Genomic DNA, 24,378 nt, shown 5'->3' with positions numbered 1-24,378 from the left:
GTCATTCTTTTATTCCTTAAATACCTATAGAAAGCCTTAGGGTTTACCCTGAGCCTATCCGCCAACAATTTCTCATGTCTCCTCCTGGCTCTTCTGAGCTCTCTCTTTAGGTCTTTCCTGGCTACCTTGTAACCCTCAAGCGTCCTAACTGAGCCTTCACATCTCATCCTAACATAAGCCTTCTTCCTCTTGACCAGAGATTCCAGTTCCTTCATAAACCACGACTCCTGCGCTCTACAGCTTCCTCCCTGCCCGACAGGTACATACTTATCTTGGACACTCAGGAGCTTTTCCTTGAATAAGCTCCACATTTCTAATGTGCCCATCCCCTGCAGTTTCCTTCGCCATCCTATGCTTCCTAAATCTTGCCTAATCACATCGTAATTGCCTTTCCCCCAGCTGTAACTCTTGCCCAGTGGTGCACACCTATCCCTTTCTATCACTAAAGTAAACATAACAGAATTGTGATCGCTATTACCAAAGTATGCCCGAAGCGTCGATTCTCCTGCTCCTTGGATGCTGCCTGACCTGCTGCACTTTTCCAGCAACACATTTTTCAGCTATCACCAAAGTGCTCACCTACTTCCAAGTCTAGCACCTGGCCTGGCTCATTACCCAGTACCAAATCTAATGTGGCTTCATCCCTTGTTGGCCTGTCTACATGCTATGTCAGGAAGCCCTCCTGCACACACTGGACAAAAACTGACCCATCTATAGTACTCGTACTACAGTGATCCCAGTCAATATTTGGATAGTTGAAGTCCCCCATGACAACTATCCTGTCTCTCTCATTCCTATCGAGAATCATCTTTGCTATCCTTTCCTCTACATCGCTAGAACTATTCGGAGGACTATAGAAAACCCCCAACAGGGTGACCTCCCCTTTCCTGTTTCTAATTTCAGCGCATACTACCTCAGTTGACCAGTCCCCTTTTCTGCACCTGCAATACTGACCTTGACCAACAATGCCACACCTCCCCCTCTTTTACCATCTTCTATGTTCTTACTGAAACATCTAAGTCCTGGAACCTGCAACAACCATTTCTGTCCCAGCTCTATCCATGTCTCCAAAATTGCCACAACACCGAAGTCCCAGGTACCAACCCACGCTGCAAGTTCACCCACCTTATTCCGGATGCTCCTGGCGTTGAAGTAGACACACTTCAAACCAACTTCTTGCTTGCCGGTGCCATCTTGCGTACCTGAAACTTGATTTTGGACTTCCCTACTCTCAACCTTTTCTCTACTCGAACTACAATTTTGGTTCCCATCCCCCTATTGGATTAGTTTCAACCCACCCCAATAGCCTTAGCGAATTTCCCACCCAGGATATTGGTACCCCTCTACTTCAGATGAAGACCATTCTGCTTGTAGAGGTCTTACCTACCCCAGAAAGAGCCCCAATTATCCAAGAATCCAAAACCCTCCCTCCTGCACCATCCCTGTAGCCACATGTTTAACTCCTCTCTCTCCCTATTCCTTGCCTCACTAGCACATGGTACGGGCAACAAACGAGAGACAACAACTCTGTTCGTCCTAGCTCTAAGCTTCCATCCTAGCTCCCTGAATTTCTGCCTTAAGTCCCCATCTCTCTTCCTACCTATGTCATTGGTGCCAATGTGGACCACGACTTGGGGCTGCTCCCCCTTTCCCTCCCCCTTAAGGATCCTAAAAACACGATCAGAGACATCACAAACCCTGGCCCTGGGAGGCAACACACCAACCGTTAGACTCTCTCGTCCCCACAGAACCTCCTATCTGTCCCCTTAACTATGGAGTCCCCAATGATTACTGCTCTGCTCCTTTCCCCCCCTCCCTTCTGAGCAGCAGGGACACACTCTGTGCCAGAGCCGTGTGCCCCATTGCTTTCCCCTGGTAAGTCGTCCCCCCAACAGTATCCAAAACGTATACTTATTGTTGAGGCGAACGTCCACAGGGGATCCCTGCACTGCCTGCCGGTTCCTTTTCCGTCCCCTGACTGTAACCCATCTGCCTTTTTCTTGTACCTGAGGAGTGACTACTTCCCTGTAACTCCTCTCAATAACCCCCTCTACCTCCCAAATGATCCAAAGTTCATCCAGCTCCCGTTCCCTAACACGGTTTTCGAGGATCTGGAGTTGGGTGCACTTCCTGCAGACACAGTCAGCAGGGACACTCGTGGTGACCCTTACCTCCCACATTCTGCAGGAGGTACATTCAACTGCCCTAACCTCCATTCCCACTATTCTAAGTTCCCAAAGAGACTGTTGAAAAAGAAGGAATAAAAAATAAACTCATTACCTTACCCATCTGGTGCACAGAACTTTTTTTTTTGGTTAGAGGAGGAGGATGGGTGGGAGACACTACCTGAGTAGTGTTTCGGGTAACACACCCACACAAATATATGACTCCCCAGAAGTCCTTCTCTCCTCCCTCGCACCTCTCGGCAAATGGAGGCCCGACACCCGAGGTAAGTCCCTTTTAATGCGGGAAAACTCACCCTTCCCGGCAGCCCTCGCTTCACCACTCCTCCTCTCCTCGCACCTCTCGGCAAATGGAGTAGTGACAGACCTGTCCCCATCAGTACTGTACCCCAGTGTTATACAGTGACAGACCTGTCCCCACCAGTACTGTACCCCAGTGTTATACAGTGACAGACCTGTCCCCACCAGGACTGTACCTCAGTGTTATACAGTGACAGACCTGTCCCCACCAGTACTGTACCCCAGTGTTATACAGTGACAGACCTGTCCCCACCAGTACTGTACGCCAGTGTTATACAGTGACAGACCTGTCCCCACCAGTACTGCACCCCAGTGTTATACAGTGACAGACCTGTCCCCACCAGTACTGTACGCCAGTGCTATACTTTGAACCTACCGTTGGTGCCATGTTCTCTGTTGTTGACGTGACTGTGTCATTTGTTTCCTTGGCTCTAGAGCTGAGGTGCGGTGACATTGTGGGAGATTCATCGATATATGGCATTGTTTCAGAAGCTTCTTGAGCAGCTTTTGGTTCATCTGCACTCTCCCCATCAAAGGCATCTGTGTAATTATAATCTAGTAAAGATGAGAGAGATATTCTCAGTAAATGCAGCACAGATATACAGAATGCATATGTCACACAGTGTCACCTTTGGCATCCCCCGCAAACTTTGTCCCACTGTTTACACCACCCTAGGCCTGCTCGACACCTGAGCCTATCACAGAGTTGATTTACCCTCCACCTCCGTTCCCTGGTGAACACCAGATCAAATCCAACTTTTCCTGAGAAATGTATTAAGGCCTATTCCTCTCCCTAACCGTTGACAGGATGCTGACATCGCTGGCCGGCCAGCACTTATTGCCCGTCCCTAATTGTCCAGAGTATCAATCACATTGCTCTGGACCTGGAGTAACATGTACACCAGACGGGTAAGAAAGACAGTTTCCTCCTCCAGGCCACCAGTGAAACCAATGAGGTTTTCTGACAATTAGCATCAGTTTCATCATTAGAGTCTTAATTCCAGATGTTTACTTAAATCCAAATTCCACTGGTGTGGAGGGATTCAAACCTGGATCCTCAGTACGTGGATCTCTGGATTCAGAGTTGCCCCTCCCTGCTGTTTCTGTTTCTTCACTCACTCATGCTCCCTTCAGCACACCCGAAAACTTTCCTTTCACTTCCTCTCGGCTCATATTGTCAGCAGGACTCAGCTCCTGTTCTCTTGATGCACTTTCCACTAAAGTGCAGACTCCCAGACTCCATCTCTTGGTTCCCAGCTGAACCAAAACGGTGAATGGTTCTCTCAGGGAATAATGGATTAAGCTCCCCTGCCCTTAAAAAACCAACCCTGGCCCCTCCATCCTTGAAATCCACTGTCATATTTCCAAAAATGCTGGCCTCCCCAAAAGTGCCTTTATATCAAACCTGCCTTTATATACCAAACATGTTCATCCCTTCCTGGAATTCCTCCAATCAGGCTTCTGCCTCTGTTGCTGAACATAAACAGCTATATTCTATGGAATGAGCTGCCAGAGGAAGTGGTGAATAAGGGTTCAATTACAACACATAAAAGGCATCTGGATGGATATATGAACAGGAAGGGTTTAGAGGGATATGGGTCAAGTGCTGGCAAATAGGACTAGTTTAGGTTAGGTTATCTGGTCGGCATGGACGAGTTGGACTGAAGGGTTTCTTTCCGTGCTGTACAACTCTATAACTCTAAATGTGATTGTGGCAAAGTAAATTTCCCCTCTTTGTGCCTTTCAAGCTCCACCTACCTTTGACACAGTGACCACATTATATTCTTTGATATCTCTCCAGTCTCATTCAGCCAAGTGTGACTGTCTCACCTGATTCCATTTTCATCAATCTTATCATCGCCAGAGAGTCACTGGCAATGTCCTCTCTTCCTGTTCCCACACTTTTAGCTCTGGTGTTCCCAGGGTCCAGTCCCACATTTGAGTGCAACAGATATCTCTGACCTCAAATCTGCCCCATCACAAAGATAACTCATCTCCAATCCTCCAACTTCCATCTCCTGACTTTACCCAATGCAATTGATGGGTAAGAAAATCAAAAGATTTAATCTGCACAATTCTAATTTACTTTATAGTTTGTAGTTGGCATCAAATTGAAATGTCAATTGCAGGTAATGCACTTTTTATCAGGGATTCTGGTGAGATAGCAATTTAATTAAGCACCAGATAAAACCAGATACTCTTTAATGGGGTCAGCTAGGTCTTTTGTGTTAAGAGCATATGAAACTAGCCATCTTAGTGCAAGTAAAGTGATTCGGGGAGTAAAGGGAAGAGAAAGAGGTGCTCTGTTCCTTTTGCTTTTGCCTAAATCTCTTTAGCCTCCAGGAACTGATTCTCACTTTATCATAAGAAAGGAAACAGCTAAATTGGCAACTGTCTGGTCAATGATTTCAGGTTTATTCCAGTTCTAAAAGCTGAAAGAGCAGATAATAAAATATACAAAAACATCCTAAATCTAAAGTTGAATACAATTTGTAATGCACTGTCACCAGTATTGGGGATCTGAATCAATGAGTCGGTCTCCGTGTGAACTGTACTCGGGCTGGTGCACTTCCTAACCACATAACTAAGGAAAGAAAGAGGATTTTAAAGTAAACAGTGAGGCCATTGGGTCAAATTTGGAAAGGTGCTGTAAATCAGAGTAGAGTCAAGGACAAAGAAAAAGGTATTAATGCAAGAACTGTCTGTGACAGGAAACTGACGGAGAGTATGAGTTTTACAGTCAGCAACCAGATAGGCCAGAATTTACAAAGAGAGGAAAAGGATGAAACTAAAAACTCTGAATCTGAATGCACGTTGTATTCTAAACAAAACAATAAACTGAGATTATAAATAGAAATAAATCAGTACAATTTAGTAATCACACAGATACACAGCTGCAGACAAACATGGACTGGGGTCAATCCCCAAAGAGGGCATGACACTTAGAAACAAAAGTCGAACAGTGTCGAAGCATAGCCGGTCGGGCAGCATCTGAGGAGCAGGAGAGTTGACGTTTCTGTTCCTGAAGAGCTTATGTTCAAAATGTTGATTCTCCTGCTGCTTGAATGCTGCCTAACCTGCTGTGCTTCTCTAGCACCATACTCTTCAACTCTGATCTCCAGCATCTGCAGTCCTCACTTTCTCCCACTTAGAAACAACAAGGAAAAATTGAGGGATTGCTGTGCTGGTTATGATGGTATTAGCATAAACGAGAGCGATGACAAAGTTCAGGAAACCAATATGGGGAAATGTTTTAGATACAAATGAGAATGATAAAGGAAGATGTTACTTGTACAGCTCCATGTAGAGAGACTAAGGGTCTGAGGGACACTCCTGGTTTGTGAATTTTGGGTAATCCATAGAAGCGTGGTGGATTGGATCTGTCTGGTTTCATTTTTTGGAAGTCGGTCTTTTTTATTTCTCCAGATTTCTGAAGTTTTTTTTGAGTAGGGCTGTGATTCGGATCTCTAGTTGTGGGGTCAGGTCTATCGCCACTTGTTGGTAAGTGTTGGTATCTGCAGGTAGTGCTGGAATCACTACCTGGAACACCAACTTACAGACTGGCCAAGGAGCTACACCAAAGACTAAAACACTGAGTAGGAAGACGCACACCACTCCATCCACACCACCCAAGAATTCTTGAAGACCAAAGACACCAAGATAGAAGAGGATGAAATAATGGTTTCTTTTGACGTCACAGCCCTATTCACATCCATCAACATCAACCTGGCCAAGGAAACACTGACTATACTGTTAGAAGAACTAAAGACACATACACCAATTACCACCAACTTCATCAGAAAAGACAATATCGTCAAGCTAGTGGATTCTATGCCTTACCACTCCCTTCACCAACAACAAAACCTACAGACAAACCAACGGAACACCCATGGGATCTCCAATATCAGGGTTCTTAGCAGAGGCAGTAATACAGAGATTGAACCAACAGCTCTGCCAACCGTCCAACCCAAACTTTGGGTCCGCTACGTGGATGACACCTTTGTCATCACTAAACGAAACAAATTAGAGGAAACTTACAAGACCATCAGTAATACCCTTCCTGGCATAAAATTCACTCAAGAGGAGGAAAACAACAACAAACTGCCATTTCTAGATGTCGCAGTAGAGCCAACAGCCAATGGGGAACCTCAAACCAGCGTCTACAGGAAAACAACACATACTGACCAAATACTGAACTACAGAAGCAATCATCCCAACACCCACAAACAAAGCTGCATTAGAACATTATTTCAACGAGCCACCACACACTGCAGGACAAAGGAACTACAAAGAGCAGAGGAAAATCACCAAACTGTGTATTCAAAAAGAACCAGTACCCAATGAACACAGTCCGTCGATTTCTCAGGAACAAACTCAACCAAGCAGACAAAACACATCCAGAAACCCTAGCCACTCTCTCCTACATCAAAGACATCTCGGAAATGACTGCCAGACTACTCAGACCCCTTGGCATCATGGTAGCCCACAAACCCACAACACATGAAGACAGCAGCTCATGAACTTGAAAGACCCTATACAGACAGCAAGCAAAACTAATGTCATTTACAAAATATCTTGCAAGAACTATAACAAACACTACATTGGACAAACAGGCAGAAAACTAGCCACCAGGATACATGGACACCAACTAGTCACAAAGAGACATGACCCTCTCTCTCTAGTATCCTCACATACAGATGAGAAGGACATCACTTTGACTGGGACAACACATCCATCCTAGGACAAGCCAAATAGTGACATACACGAAAATTCCTAGAAGCACGGCATTCCAACCGTAACTCTATCAACAAACACATTGACTTGGATCCCATTTACCACCTCCTGAGTAAAAGAATAGGAAATGACACCACCATAGGAAATGATGTCACCAGAGGAAATAACATCACCAACCCATGGAAACCCAAACACATAAATAGAAAGTGGGCTACATCACCAGTGCTTCATCCGGAGGCTCACTGAAAATGTCACCTAGTGTGGTGACAAAACTTCTTGAACTGCTGCAGTCCACATGTTGTGGATAGACCCACAATGCCATTAGGAGGGAATTCCAGGATTTTGACCCAGCGACAGTGAAGGAACAGCGATATGTTTTCAAGTCAGGATGGTGAGTGGCTTGGAGGGGAACTTGGAAGTAGTGGTGCTACCATGTATCTGCTGCCCCTGTCCTTCTAGGTAGAAATGGTTGTGAATTTGGATTGTGCTGTTTGAGGATCATCGGTGAATTTCTGCAGTGCATCTTGTAGGCAGAGGCTCTGGATTACTATAAAGTCACTATCTCCCCATACTGTCTGTTCCTAGACTATTTTTAATCATTTCAAGAAGGGTAGTTATGAGTGTATGAAAGCAGAGCTTGCCAAAATCAGTCAGTTTGAAAAATTAATAATGGGAAATAAGGAAATGACAGATGAACAGATATTTCATGTCAGTATTCACTACAAAAGATACAAGGTACATTTACGCTGGAAGCAGCGATAAATCAGGAAATGGAAGAAACGGAGGGGGGAGCTTCTTTATTCAAAAAGGCAGATAGAAAGCTGGAAACTGCAGACAAGCTAGCTTAGTATCTGGGTAAAAACAAGGACTGCAGATGCTGGAAACCAGATTCTGGATTATAGGTGCTGGAAAAGCACAGCAATTCAGGCAGCATCCGAGCAATAAAATCGATGTTTTGGGCAAAAGCCCTTCATCAGGAATACAGGCAGAGTGCCTGAAGGGTGGAGAGATAAAATATCTGTCACAGGCAAAGTATCAGAAGCTATTTTTAAAGAAGTTACGTAGCCATTTAAATAATTACAAGGTATCCTGGCATACTCAACTTATTTTTCTAGTCAACCTGTTCAGAGATGCTATTACACACCTGTGGAGCAGCCAGGGACTTGAACCCAGGCCTCTTGGTCCAGGGGTACAGACATTATCACTGCACCACAAGAGGGCCTGATGGGAAATCATGTTTGACCAATCTATTGGAATTCTTTGAAGAAGTGAGGTGTCCTGTGGATAAGGGGGAACCAGTGGGTGTACTGTTCTTAGATTTCCAGAAGGCATATGCTAAGGAGTTATGTCAAAGGTTATTGCAGGAAATGGAAGCTCATGATCTTGGGAGGGTATATTGGCATTGACAGATAATGGCTGGTTGGTTAAGTTGGTGTCAACTGATCTCAGGTTGGCAGGATGTGATGTGCCACAGGAAGTGGTGCTGGGACCAAAACTGTTTACAGTTTTATATAAGTGACTTGTATGAAGCAAGGGAAGCTACAGCTGCCAAATTTGCTGATGACACAAAGATAGCTAAGAAAGTAAATTGTGAAAAGGACACAAAGAAGTTACAAAATGATTTGACAGGTTAACAGAGTCAACAAAGATGTGTCAAATGGAGTATAATGTGGAATGGTCCACTTTAGCAAGGAAAATAAAAAGTAAACAGTAGTTAAATGGTGAGAAATTAGAGCTTGGAGATGCACAGGAATCACAAAAGGTTAGTATATGGCTACAGCATATCATTCAGAAAGCTCATAGAATGTAATCATTTATTGTGAGGACAATTGAATACAGAAGTTGGAAGGTTAAACAGCAAACTTTGTTTTAACGGGCACCTTATCAACCGGCACTCTTTGATAAACCAGCAAAATTTATACACCTCAAATACCGCAATGTACGAGTATCATGCTGTAGGTAAAGCAAAACAATGATGTGTTATACTGCATTAGTTTTATATTACTTACTGTGTACTTTTACATTGATTCTAGGAGGTATGCTGTGTTTTTAATTAGATTTTTAAGGGATGTTGATGTCTGAAGGCTTTGCCTGGTCAGGATTTACTGCAGTTAGATGCATCTCTTAATTATCTGGAATGATTTGATCAACTGGTTCGCTCCTGCCCCACAGGTACTGGTTAATAAAAGGTTTGCTGACATCAGTTATACAGGGCATTGGTGGGACCACACCTGGAGAACTGTGTACAGTATTGGTCACTTTATTTCAGGAAGAATGTAAATGCATGAGAAGCAGTTCAGAGAAGATATGCCAGACAAGTACCTGGAATGAGCCAGTTTGCTTAAGAGTAAAGATTGGATGGGCTTAGCTTGAATCCACTGGATTTTAGAATAGTAAGCAGTGACTTGATTGAGATATATAAAATTCTGAGGGGTCGTGACAGGGTGAATGAGGAGACGTGGTTTCATCTTTTGGGAGAATCGTTATTGTTTAAAAATCAGCACGTGCCCATTTAAAATAGAGATGAGGCAAACTGTTTTCTCTCAAAGGGCAGTGAGAGTCTTTCTAAGTCCTTTCCTAAAAAGGTGGTGGAAGAAGAGACCTTGAATATTTTTAAGGAAGAGGTAGATATTGATTGAGCAGGAGGAGAAAGGTTATTGGAGGCAGTTGGGAATGTAGATTTGAGGTTATAATCAGATCAGCCATGACATTATTAGATGTTGGAGCAGGTTTGAGGGGCTGAATGGCCTTCTCCTGCCCATAATTCACATGTTCATATGTCTTATCTCATCTAGTGCGGAAACTCTCATCCATGCCTTGGTTACCTCCAGACTCAACTATTGCAACTTGCTCCTGGATCGCTCCTCACTCTATCCTCTGTCAACAGGAGGTCATCCTAAATGTAACTGTCCATGTCTTAGCTTGTACCAAATCTGTTTTTTTCCTGAGTATCACTGTGCTCTCTGACCTAGATCAACTATATCAAGTTTAACCATTTAAAGCTTCTTAACTTTTGGAATTCTCAAACTTATTTTCCAATTCCACTAAGGCCTTGCCCCTCGATCCCTATGTAATCTCTTCCAGCAGTGCTCAGTGAGAACACTGGGGTATCTGTATGTCGTGAGAAGGAGCTGAAGGCATAGTGCCCACTTAGACGGCTGGTGTGGGGGTGGGGGGGTGGGGGGGTAGTCTGTGACAACCGAAAGTGGGGGGAATAAAAAAAAAATCGGTGCCTGGGGGAGGATGAGATGTTTATTCAGCAACACAACGAAGGCAGGGGGGTTTCTAAGCCCATTCGAGGCACTGCGAAATGCGTTTTGTTAAGTACATATGAGGAATTAGGGCAATGCATTAATTGACAATCCCTAACTGCCATCAGGAAGATGGGGTGAGCTGCCTTCTTGAATTCCTGTTTGGCACAGGTCCATCCACAATGCTGTTGGAGAAGGGGTTCCAGCATTCTGACTTGGTGGAGCAAAGGAACAATATATTTACAGTCATAGAGACATAGAGCACAGAGACACACAGTCATAGAGCATAGAGACATACAGCATGGAAATAGACCCTTAGGTCCAACTCATCCATGCCAACCAGATATCCTAATCCAGTCCTAATCCTAAACTAATCTAGTTCTATTTGCTAGCACTTGGCCCATATCCCTCTATACTCTTCCTATTCATATATCCATCCAGATGCCTTTTAAATGTTGTGATTGTACCAGCCTCCACCATTTCTTCTGGTAGTGTATTCCATATATGCACCACCCTCTGTGGGGAAAAAGTTGCTCCTTAGGTCCCTTTTAATTTTTTCCCCCCTCACCCTAAACCGATGGCCTCTATTTTTGGACTCCCCACCCTGGGGTAAAGACTTTGTCTAGTTATCCTATCCATGCCCCTCATGATTTTATAAGCCTCTATAAAGTCACCCCTCAGTCTCTGATGCTCCAGGGAAAAGAGACTCAACCTACTTAGCCTCTCCTTATAGCTCAAGCCCTCCAAACCTGGCAACATCCTTGTGGCAACATCTTTTCTGCACTGTCCCATGTTTAAAGATATCTTTCTAGTAGAAAGGTGACCAGAATTATACACAGTATTCTAAAAATGGCCTCATCAATATCCTCTGCAGCTTCAACATGACCTCCCAACTCCTCTACTCAATGCACTAACCAAAAGGCAGCAAGTGTGTCAAATGCCTTCTTCACTACCCGGTCTACCTGAGTCCACTTTCAAGGAACTAAGCACCCCCCTTTGGTCTCTTTGTTTGGCAACACTTCCCAAGGCCCATACCATTAATTGTACAAGTCCTGCTCTGGGTTGCCTTAGCAAAATGCAACACCTCACCTTTATCTAAACTAAAAGCCATCTGCCACTCCTCAGCCCATTGGCTCATTTCTGAGTCAGAAAGTTGTGAGACTTGGACAGGAATCTTAAGCAAGTGGCATTCCCATATTTGCTAACCTTGACCTTTTGGGCGGTAGAAGTTACTAGAGTACATCTTGTTGATGGTACATGCTGCTGCTAATGAGCATCAGTGCTGGTGAGAATATTTGCAATGTTAGATATGCTGCCAATCAAGTGAGCTGCTTTGTCCTGGATGGTGTTCAGGGAGCTGCACCCATCCAGGTAAGTGGGGAATACTCTCTCACAGGTCCTGACTCATGCCTTCTAGATGGTGGATAGGAGGTAAGTTATTAGTCAGAGAATTCACAGATTCTAACATTTTCTTGTAGTCCCTGTATTGAAAAGATTCATCCAGAACAGCTTCTAGTCAATGGTAATCCCCAGGATGTTAAAAATCACACAGCACCAGGTTATAGTCCAACAGGTTTATTTGGAAGCACTAGCTTTTGGAGCGCTGCTCCTTCATCAGGTGGTTGTGGAGAATAAGATCATAAGACATTAGAATGTATAGCAAAAGTTTACAGTGTGATGTAACTGAAATTATATATTGAGAAAGATCTGGAGTGTTTGTTAAGTCTCTCATATTTTAGAATGACCATGTTGGTTTCAGTTCTTTCATATGTAAATCGCAGAACTTTTAAAAGTTACATTCTCAAATGAACTTTAACAATTGGTGTCATGTTGGCCCAGATAATGCATGGAAGGTGTGAGCTTCCCTATGTGAGACTGTCTGTGCTAATCTAAAAAATTGATTTAGAGAATCTTACATGGATTCATGAAGTTTTTTAGCAAAGTAAAATGTAATTCTGCAAGTACAAATTCACCCCACAAACTTATATGTGTATGTGTGCATGTGGGGGTGTGTGGGGAGGGGGTTATGAGTGTCTGTGAAAGTGTGTGTATGTGTGCACGTGAGAGTATAAAGGTGTATACGTTTATGAGAGGCCCACTGAAGATGTTACCTAGTAAGGTGACGAAACATCTGGAAATAAATCTTCCAGCTCAGCGAGCAAACCTACATCCAGAACCTCAACCTGAGCTACAAATCTTCTCAAACCTCACTAATCCCCATTTCTGACCTTATGATGGAGGGGAGGTCATTGATGAAACAGCTGAAGATGGTTGGGTCTAAGACACTACCCTGAAGAACTGCTACAGAGATGTCCTGGAGCTGAGACAACTGACCCCCAACAACCAGGACCATCTTCTGATGTCCCGGAATGATTCTGACCAGCAGAGAGTTTGCCCCCTGAATCTCACTGACTCCAGTTTCACTTGGGTTCCTCAATGTTTCAACATCTTGAACACTGCCTGCAGTGAAGCTATCTCAGAAATGAGATGCACTTCCGAGCTCACTGACACACGAGGCCTTTGACTGCACTGGGGTGAGATGAGAAGCAGCCTCCAGCAGAGTGCATTCTGAAAAGGCCCCACAGTTCACTCTGTCCAAACAGATTTATGAAATCACATGTGAATTCACTCATTTTTTTGAAAGTCAAATATAAACCATTCAAGGTAGCGTTAGCAAGTAGGAAACACACTGAGATAAAATTAGCAAAGCTAAACCACAGAAACCTAAATGTAAAGCATGTTATACATCCAGAAACTATTCTGCAGCAAATACATCTACATTATCTGTTCAAAAACACCCAGTACAAACTGAAAAACCTCATCAAACCACATTCAACATGGAAGGGGAAGAGACAAAGGCACAGTGCTTTACTCTGTATCTAACCCCATGCTGTCCCTGTCCTGGGTGTGTTTGATATAAACAGTGCAGAGGGAGCCTTAGTCTGTACCTAGCCCCATGCTGTCCTTGTCCTGGGAGTGTTTGATGGGGGGGGACAGTGTAGAGGGAGCTTTACTCTGTACCTAACCCCATGCTGTTCCTGTCCTGGGTATGTTTGATGAGGGACAGTGTAGAGTGAGCTTTACTCTGTATCTAACCCCCATGCAGTCCCTGTCCTAGGAGTGTTTGATATAAACAGTGCAGAGGGAGCCTTAGTCTGTACCTAGCCCTGTGCTGTCCCTGTCCTGGGAGTGTTTGATGGGGACAGTATAGAAGGAGTAGCTGTATCTTCGCCCTGCATTCCACAGGGCAGTACAGTGAGAGTTCTCAAATGTCACATGTCTTGTGTTGATACTGGTTTTCTGTGATCCTAAATTAAAGTTGGAAAAGTGCAGAGTGTTCTCTCAGTGTCCCGAATGATATAGTTCCCCCAGTAAACCCAACCACAACGCCACCTTCAACCTTCATTGATCGTACAGTTAGTTGCAGGGTCAAATCAACAGAGACTACATTCAAAATGAATCTTCTTTGAACACTTTGAAAGGGTTCAGAAGAGATTTACAAGGATGTTGCCAGGGTTGGAGGACTTGAGCTATAGGGAGAGGCTGAATATAGGGAGAGTTGGAGGCTGAGGGCTGACCTTACAGAAGTTTATACAATCATGAGGGGCATGGATGGGGTAAATAGACAATGTGTTTTCCTTGAGGTGGGGGATTCCAGAACTAGAGGGCATAGGTTTAGGGTGAGAGGGGAAAGATATAAAAGAGACCTAAGGGGCAATGTTTTCACACAGAGGGTGGTATGTGTATGGAATGAGCTGCCAGAGGATGTGGTGGAGGCTGGTACAATTGCAACATTTGAGGCATTTGGATGGGTATATGAATAGGAAGGGTTTGGAGGGATATGGGCTGGGTGCTGGCAGGTGGGACTAGATTGGGTTGGGATATCTGGTCAGTATGGATGAGTTGGACCGAAGGGTCTTTTCCGTGCTGTACATCTCTATGATGCTATGAAAGGTACTAAATAAATGCAACTCTGTTGGTCCTGACTCCGATCAATCCTTGGGCTTTGCACACAGACTTTGAGGTGATATGACACCAAGCCTGTGGAGTAGTTCATGGCAAACAATAGTCTGCTGAAGCTAGCTTGCTGCTGGCCCCTGGGGACAGTTGCTCAATGGTTGAATATGGACCACAGCACCTGCCCATCCTAGTTTCAGTCTGTACTAAATTAATGGAACATATAGGTTCCTTAATGGGTTCACATCATTAGTGTTAGAGTGCCCCTGGCTGGGTAAATGTGGCTGTTGTGATTGAGAAACCTAAGCTGTGATGCACGCAAAAATTAACCAGAAGTCACTGTCAGGATTCCAAGAAGCAAGGTAGTACATTAATGAGGCAGGGGGAATCTTCTGGAAACCCTGTACATTTATAAGTTTCATTGTTGTCAGAGGATGTGGGAGAAACAAATCAGCCCTGACTAGTGCCTCCGCACTGTCACCCTGACTCAAAAGACTGGATGATGATGAAGTAAATTATTACAGCAATCACATTGCATTGTGGTAATCCAGTGGAGCAGGTCAGTAAGATTAAATGTTCCACTTTACAGAGAGGAAGGAAGAGCTGGAATTAACAACAAATTATGGGATCTCAGGAACTTCAACAGCATCTTCCAAAGCTTCAAACACAACAACCTGCTCGGTCAAGGGCAGGAGATGCATGTGAACACCGTCACCTCTAAATCACATACCATTCTGACTTGGAAATTTGTCACCATTTCTTCACTGGATCAAAAACCTGGAACCCCGTCCCAAATGGCATTGTGGATGTCCCCAGCCCCTCCCCTTCCCTCCCAATAGTGATCAGTAGCAGAACGCATTGCTTTAGATGTTCTCCACTTTTCACCACAAATCACAATGTCATTGATTCAATATTCAACACTTTCTCTCAATGACTTCAACTCCGTCAGTGAATGAGATCGGTCCTGACTGGACCCTGAACAGCAGAGTTTCACCATTGATGTGGGGCACCTCCTGCACATCAACTCCTAGTAACCAGTAGCAGATTGCCTGCATATCGAACTGGACACTCCATGATAACTAATGGCAAGTACCTCACTTAGATGGGAGTGTGAAGGACAGTCATGGTGGTAGGGATACAGGAGCAGGACAGCTGGGATATAGTCCTGTTGGGATTGATGACTGTTTGAAGCCCTGTCAGATCAGGATGGCCATGCTGCATGCACACTGTAACACAGCCAGCCAGATGCACTCACTGAATACGAGTTCCCTGATTGCTGCTGTTAGTCTGGTCCAATGAGGAAACCCTGGCTGACAGATATAAACAGGTTCTGTGCCAACTCTATTTTAATCCCTGCCCTCCCCTTCACTGTTTGATCACACAGCACTGCCCTTTGATGTGAAGGGCACTGCTGGTCACTGGCCACTTGGGTGTTTTCCTATCTTCCTGGTGGTGGAAATTGAATAAAGATTCGTGCACTTTGTGTCTCTCACTGTGTCTCACACCTGCACACACACACCATGGGTGCTGGGGGAAAAATAAGAACTACCGCAGTTAGGCAGGTAAATAACAGGTGACTTGGTTACAGGACTCTGTGGAGTTATTTCAGTCTCCTGCAGCACACCTATTACCTCTACAATGTATTGCAACATCTAAAAATGAACAGTAAACACACTCTGCAATGTAGCAGCCATCTTCAATTTATACAGTTACAGAACTGTCCCCACCAGTACTGTCCCCCAGTGTTATACAGTGACAGACCTGTCCCCACCAGTACTGTACCCCAGTGTTATACACTGACAGACCCATCCCCACCAGTACTGTACCTCAGTGTTATGCACTGACAGACCTGTCCCCATCAGTACTGTACCCCAGTGTTATACAGTGACAGACCTGTCCCCACCAGGACTGCACCCCAGTGTTATACACTGACAGACCTGTCCCCATCAGTACTGTACCCCAGTGTTATACACTGACAGACCTGTCCCCATCAGTACTGTCCCCCAGTGTTAGATCAGTTTGCTGCCTGAAGGCACCACCCCATTTTACTTGGTTGTTTGCGAACTGAGGAACCTCTGAAAAGAACAAACAGCTGAAAATCACACACGGACTGTCATACTCTGTTGAACCCAGGCATGGTTCACAGTGATTATTTTCTACAGCTTTCACAAAAATATCATTAATGAGGCACTTGCATTGTTCAGTACTGTGGAAAGAGGACAAAACAAGACAAATACTGACAGAGCACGAGAGAGAGGAAGAGAAAGACATACTGCTGTAGAGAGTGTCGATCCAGGAGAGCTGAGGCAAGCCGTGATGACTGAGGGGTTCCATGTTCAATGGTGTTTTCCTTCAGTGTTGGGTGCAGCAGCTCATTACACAGTGCAGGCTTAAGGGGAGAGAAGCAGCATCAGGGAACTGAGATCAGGGCCGCAGGAAGCTGAATGAGGTGGTGCTGAGGGAGCACTGGATCTGAGCATCAGCAACAAAGCCAAGCGACAGATGCTGCCAGGCAGGGCCCAACACCGAGCTAGTGGCAAACAATGGAAATGCTGGTTTCTGCAGCACAGCACTGCAGGCAATCCATCAAAAAGCAGCAGCCAGGGAGCACGCTGGGCTCTTATTAACAAGCACCCACAGGCTAATTTAGCAGGGATGGTGCTGAGTGTAGCAGCAGTGTGCTCCGACACTCTCAGAGTACACGGCTGCAGCCTCATTCAGTCAGAATGTGTAGTTCAGCAGCAAAGCCCCAGCTGAGCACAGCGAGAACTGCTGTACAACACAGCTCCAACCATTTCAAATGCAAATGAGCACTGCACTGCTCCAGACTGGCAGTCACAGCCATGCACCCCCACACTATCCTGACACCCCCCCCCCCCCCACTCCTCATCCCCTCGCCCTTTTAGCACCTCGTCCTCACCCCCATCCTCACTGCCTCACTCTCAGCCTCTTCCCCCGGACAACCCCACAATCTCTCTCACTGAACCTCACAGCCCACGCTCACACTCAAACCCCTCACACATCCCCACACAGCCGCCCCAAGGGAAAGCAGGAGCTGCTATGCACCATTTCTCTGAGTGAGTGTAACACAATAACCTCACCATAGGTATTCAGCTGCAAGTGGAAACCAAATGGACAAGGGGGGGATGTCGGAGCAGACTGGGAACGAGCACAGTTATCAGAAAGAGAGGCACTGCAAAAATAATTAAAGAAGCAACATGTGTCCGTAAGACAATGAAAAATATGCAGCTAACAGAGGGAGAGGAAAGAGGTAGCAAAGATGGACAAACAGGGCTGGTGGGGAGACAGAACGGAAAGTATGTGGAGATAAAGTGAGAGAAACAAAAGATCAAAGCAAGTAGAATGAAAGAGAGTGTTCATTAGAAGAGCTGATAGCAAGTGAGAGAGTCAATGGGGGACAGAGAAACAGAACTCAGACAGAAAGTTAAGTGGCTGTGAGCACAGGGAGTGAGGCAGAAATGATTCCAACATCTCAAACAAACCAGAGGGAGTTAAGTGAGAATGGAAGAGAATGAGGAGTGAGGAGAGAAAGCAGAGATGTACCTAATTAGTGTGCACTGGTGTAAGAATGCACTCTATGATTATTTCCAGTACCAGCACTCTGCCCATGTTCACTTCATAGCTGTCACACTTCTCAGTGATTGAAGGACCAGCACAATGCTTGGAAAACTGCTAACTAGCAATTTCAGTTTTTTGTAGTTCCTTTCAAAACACCCTTCAAGCAAAGATACAAACATGTAGCAGGAGTAGTCCATTGGCCCCTCAAGCCTGTTCCGCCATTCAACAGGATCAGGACTGATCGTGCTGTGCTCTCTAATCAGCTTTCCTGCCTACCACCGATAACCCTTCACCACTTTGCTCAACAGGAACTGATTCACCTTGGCCATGAAAATATTCCAAGACTCAGGATAAAAATATTTGCCTCAGCTGTTTTAAATAGGCAACCCTGATTCTGAAACATAGTAAATAGGAGCAGGGAGTTTGTCCCTCTGCCCCTCAGTCTGCTCCCCCAGTCAATAGGTTCATGGCTGATCATCCACCTCAGTCCCCTGTTTCTGCTTTCCAATCCATACCCTTTGATCCCTTTAGCCCCAAGAATGATGTCTAACTCCTTGTTGAAAACTTTCCATGTTTTGGCCTCAGTCACTTTCTGTGGCAGAGAATCCGACTGGCTCCTCACTCTCTGGGTGAAGACATTTCTCCTCATCTCAGTCTCAATGGTCTACACCATAACCTGAGACAGTGATCCCTGGTTTTTCCTGTTTGCCAACCAATATTTTGTATCCATGTCAGTCACATGTATTTCAATTTCACATGCAAATCTCTTATATGGGACTGTATTAAAAGTCTTCTGAAAGTCCAAGTAAACCACACCGACTGGCTCACCCTTAATAACTCTCCCAGTAACATTGTCAAAAAATTCCAATAGATTTGTCAAGCGTGATTTCCCTTTTGTAGCACCATGTGACCTCTTAACTAGTTTTCTTTCTAATCTCGATCACCAACAAATTTGGTAATGATACCTTGTGTCCCTTCATCCAATTCAGTCACATAAGTCATAAGCAGTTGAAGTTCCAGCACTTACAGGTGCAGCACATCTATAAGTTATCCTTTATCCACAGAAAGGAGAGGCAACTTGATTGAAACACAAGATTCTTAGGGGAATGAACAGGGTAGATGTGAGCAGGTTGTTTCCCCCTTGTGGGAGAGTCTAGGATCAGAAGGGCATCATCTCAGAATAAGGGGTCACACATTTAGGACAGAAATAAAGAATTTTTTCTCTCTGAGGATAGTGAATTTGCAAAATTCTGTATTACAATGGACTTTCAAGGCTGGGTCATTAAGTATATTCAAGGTTGAGATTGATTCTTTTACTGATTAAAAATCTATGATTATGTGGAAAAGGTCTGAAAGTCAAGTTGTGGATTACTGGATCAGCCCATCGTATCAGTGAATGGCGGGGTAGCTTCAGTGGGCTGAAGGGTCTCCCTCTGCTCCTATGCCTTAAGGTCTTAGGCTGCTTCCTTAAAGAACTCCAAGAGATTGGTTAAATTGATTTCTCTTTCATAAAATCATGCCGACACTGTTTGATTACCTTGAACATACCTAAGTGGCCTACTATAACTTATTTCGTAGAGACTTCTAACATGTTCCTTTTGACATATGTTGAGCTAACTGGCCTGAATGGTATTTTATATTCATTCATGGGATGTGAGCATTGCTGGCTGAGCCAACATTTATTGTCTATTCCTTGTTGTCCTTAAGAAGGTAGTAGTGAGCTTTCTTCTTGAATTGCTATCCATTTGATTTAGGCAGGACATTTAAGACCCTGACAAGATATCCATCAGCACTTGTCAGCCTAGAGTTCCAACAATTCTCTGGTGATTGTGAGTTCCTCCCCGTCTTCCATTTCCTGATTTATTGCTGCTTTTGGGTTGTTACTTGTATCTTCTATTGTGAAGCCTGATGAAAAAGACTCTCCCCAGTTTACCTGCCATCTCTTTACTTTGCATGATCAGTTCTCCATAAGATCAGCGCTCACTTTGTTAACTCCTTTAAATATTTTTTGAAACTCCTAAAACCTATATTTTTGACTCACTTTTCCTCATACTCTAATTTTACTCCTGAATAATCTGTCACTTTTTAAAAATATTCTGTAGAATTTGGATGTCTTTTAATTTGACAAAATATTCTGTAGAATTTGGATGTCTTTTAATTTGACATTCACTTTAATATTTCTCGTTAACCCACAGATGGTCATTCTGTTCTTTGAAATTTTTCTAGCTTGTTGGAATATACCTATTCTGAAATGTCCTCTTCAATGTCTGCCAATACATGTCTGTTGACCTGCCCTTCAGCTAAATTTGCCAGTTCACTTTATCCAGCTCTGTTTTAGTACCCTCACAATTGCCCTTATTTAAGTTTTAAAAACACTCTCAGACCCACTATTCCCAAACAATTTAAACTTCAATCATATTATGGTCACTGCTACCTAGGGGTTTGTTCAATATGAGATCATAATTCAATCCTATCTCATTGCACAATCTCAGGTCTAGTGTTGTCTGTTCTATGGGTGGCTCTAGAACATGCTGTTCTAAAGAAACTAATCTCAAAACATTCCATGAAACTCCCACTCTGGACCACCTTCGCCTATCTGACCTTTCCAGTCTGCATGTAATTAAAATTCCCCATGATTATCAACATGCCTTTCTGACAACTCTCTTATTTTCCTTTGTGCTCTGCTCCACCATATGATTACTATTAGAGATTTATACATCACTCTCACAAATAAACTGTAATCTTTATCAGGAGAAAATGAGGATTGCAGATGCTGGAGATCAGAGCCTTTATGATTTCTCATCTTTACCCAAACTGTTTCTACATCCTGGTTTTTAAGGCACAGGATTGTGGATTAATTAACAGAGTCATCCTTTGCTTTTTTCCTAACTTCCTGTTCTTCATAAAGGAGCTTGGAATTAAAACCTAGATCCTCATTCCTGATGAAAGGCTTTTGCCCGAAACATTGATTTTCCTGCTCCTCGGATGTTGCCTGACCTGCTGTGCTTTTCCAGCACCACTCTAATCTAGACTCTGATCTCCAGCATCTGCAGTCCTCACTTTCACCTAGCTCCTCAGACTATGTAGAAACATCTTCTTTGTTTTGCCAATGTCTTGGCTTTCCATGGACTATGACAATTGGATCAGTTCCCTCTTAGTGCAAGTTCCTCTCCTGCCCTGAGAAGATAGGCATGGGGGCTGCACAATGGCTCAGTGTTTAGCACTGCTGCCTCACAGCACGAGGGACCTGGGTTCGATTCCAGTCTCGGGCAACTGTCTGTGTGGAGTTTGCACATTCTCCCCGTGTCTGCGTGGGTTTTCTGCAGGTACTCCGGTTTGCTTCCACAATCCAAAAATGTGCAGGTTAGGTGAATTGGCCATGTGTTCAGGGATGTGTAGATCAGGTGCATTAGTCAGGGGTAAATATAGAGTAAATGGGGAACGGGTTTGGGTAGGATACTCTTCAGAGGCACGGTGTGGACTTGTTGGGCCAAAGGGCCTGTTTCCACACTGTAGGGATTCTAATTCCAATTCTAAATATCCTGCACACTTCAATACTCCAGACATGTTTTCCTGTAGTCATGCCTCTCCCACACCTACCAGATTATACTAGCACTGTATGTGTGCTCAGTTTCATCCATTTTGTTTCAAATGCTCCGTGTATTCAAGAGTCTTTGATTTAATATTTTTTGATAACCTCTAACTGTGTCTATCCACGTACCCAAATTTCTACTGTCTATTCCTTCCTATCATGATTTGTCTTTTATTGCCTGCATTGATATCTTTGCCTTATGCCTACTTTCAAATATCACATTTTTCTAAGTGTGATCCCTTACCTGCACTATTCAAGTTAAAATACTCTCTATGTACCTAGTTATGCAGTTGGCAAGAAAATTGGTCCCAGCATGGTTCAAATGGAGACAATTCCAAAATTATTAACAAAGCCCCACACCAGACCCACTGCTTCCCATATCATCTTTGAACCACACATTCTTCTCTCTACTCTATTTCCCCATATACCAAATTGGTCATGCCTCAGGTGATAACCAGAGGTTATGAGTTTTGAGGTTCTGCTCTTAATACCTATCTCCTCAGATTTACTATGTAGAAACCTCTTCTTTATTTTGCCAATGTCTTGGTTTTCCACAGACTATGACAATTGGATCCACTCCCTCTTACTGCAGCCCTGAGAAGATTGGCATGGTTAGGAACATGGGACTGGGATACTATAGCAATTACAGAGACGTGGCTCAGGAATGGACAGGACTGGCAGCTTAATGTTCCAGGATACAAATACTATAGGAAGGATAGAAAGGGGGGGAAAAGAGAGGAGGGGGAATGGCGTTTTTGATACGGGATAGCATTATAGCTGTATCTTGGGAAGATATTCCTGGGAATACATCCAAGCAAGTTATTTGGATGTAACTGAGAAATAGGAAAGGGATGATCACCTGATTGGGATTGCATAATAGATGCCTCAATAATCAGCTGGAAATTGAGAAATACGTTTGTAAGGAGATCTCAGTTACCTCTAAGAATATCCTGGGTGGGAAATTCGCTAAGGCTATTGGGGTGGGTTTAAACTAATCCAGCAGGGGGATGGGAACCAAAATTGTAGTTCAAGTATAGAAAAGGTTGAGAGTAGGGAAGTCCAAAATCAAGTTTCAGGTACGCAAGATGGCACCGGCAAGCAAGAAGTTGGTTTGAAGTGTGTCTACTTCAACGCCAGGAGCATCCGGAATAAGGTGGGTGGATTTGCAGCATGGGTTGGTACCTGGGACTTTGGTGTTGTGGCAATTTTGGAGACATGGATAGAGCTGGGACAGGAATGGTTGTTGCAGGTTCCAGGATTTAGATGTTTCAGTAAGAACATAGAAGATGGTAAAAGAGGGGGAGGTGTGGCATTGTTGGTCAAGGACAGTATTGCAGGTGCAGAAAAGGGGACTGGTCAACTGAGGTAGCATGGGCTGAGGTTAGCAACAGGAAAGGAGAGGTCACCATGCTGGGACTTTTCTATAGGCCTCCGAATAGTTCCAGAGATGTAGAGGAAAGGATAGCAAAGATAATTCTGGATAGGAGAGAGAGAGACAGGGTAGTTGTGATGGGGGACTTCAACTATCCAAATATTGACTGGGATCACTGTAGTACGAGTACTGTAGATGGGTCAGTTTTTGTCCAGTGTGTGCAGGAGGGCTTCCTGACACAGTATGTAGACAGGCCAATAAGGGATGAAGCCACATTAGATTTGGTACTGGGTAATGAGCCAGGCCAGGTGCTAGGCTTGGAAGTAGATGAGCACTATGGTGATAGCGATCACAATTCTGTTATGTTTACTTTAGTGATAGAAAGGGATAGGTGTATACCACTGGGCAAGAGTTACAGATGGGGTAAAGGCAATTACGATGTGATTAGGTGAGATTTAGGAAGCATAGGATGGGGAAGGAACCTGCAGGGGATGGGCACATTAGAAATGTGGAGCTTATTCAAGGAAAAGCTCCTGAGTGTCCAAGATAAGTATGTACCTGTCAGGCAGGGAGGAAGCTGTAGAGCGCAGGAGCCGTGGTTTATGAAGGAAGTGGAATCTCTGGTCAAGAGGAAGAAGGCTTATGTTAGGATGAGATGTGAAGGCTCAGTTTGGGGGCTTGAGGATCACAGGGTAGCCAGGGAAGACCTAAAGAGAGAGCTCAGAAGAGCCAGGAGGAGACATGAGAAGCTGTTGGCGGATAGGATCAGGGTAAACCCTAAGGCTTTCTATAGGTATTTAAGGAATAAAAGAATGACAAGAGTAAGATTAGGGCCAATCAAGGATAGTAGTGGGAAGTTGTGTGTGGAGTCAGAGGAGATAGAGGAAGCACTAAATGAGTATTTTTCGACAATATTCACTAGAAAACGACAATGTTGTCGAGGAGAATACTGAGATACAGGCTACTAGACTGGGGGTGGGCTTGAGGTTCACAAGGAGGAGGTATTAGAAATCCTGCAGAGTGTGAAAATAGATAAGTCCCCTGGGCCGGATGGGATTTATCCCAGGATCCTCTGGGAAGCCAGGGAGGAGATTGCCGAGCCTTTGGCATTGATCTTTAAATCATCATTGTCTACAGGAATAGTGCCAGAAGACTGAAGGATAGCAAATGTGGTTCCCCTGTTCAAGAAGGGGAGTAGAGACAATCCTGGTAATTATAGACCAGTGAGCCTTACTTCAGTTGTTGGTAAAGTGCTGGAAAAGGTTATAAGAGATAGGATTTATAGTCATCTAGAAAAGAATAATTTGATTAGGGATAGTCAGCACGGTTTTGTGAAGGGTAGGTCGTGCCTCACAAACCTTATTGAGATCTTTAAGAAGGTGACCAAACAGGTAGATGAGAATAAACCAG

The 24,378-nt window shown here is 44.2% G+C and overlaps 1 protein-coding gene across 1 annotated transcript in view; it reads right to left on the bottom strand.

Moving 5' to 3' along the window:
* Nucleotides 1-24,378, bottom strand: part of LOC122564195 (breakpoint cluster region protein-like) — a 74,984-nt gene that overhangs the window by 29,538 nt on the left and 21,068 nt on the right. The window contains exon 2 of the mRNA XM_043718888.1: nucleotides 2,860-3,038. Coding sequence (XP_043574823.1) covers nucleotides 2,860-3,038 — 179 coding nt within the window. The remainder of the gene's footprint in view (nucleotides 1-2,859; nucleotides 3,039-24,378) is intronic.

This window comes from Chiloscyllium plagiosum, chromosome 28 (assembly GCF_004010195.1).
Source record: "Chiloscyllium plagiosum isolate BGI_BamShark_2017 chromosome 28, ASM401019v2, whole genome shotgun sequence".
Classification (NCBI taxonomy): Eukaryota; Metazoa; Chordata; class Chondrichthyes; order Orectolobiformes; family Hemiscylliidae; genus Chiloscyllium; species Chiloscyllium plagiosum.
This window is presented reverse-complemented; position numbering and strand designations above follow the sequence as displayed.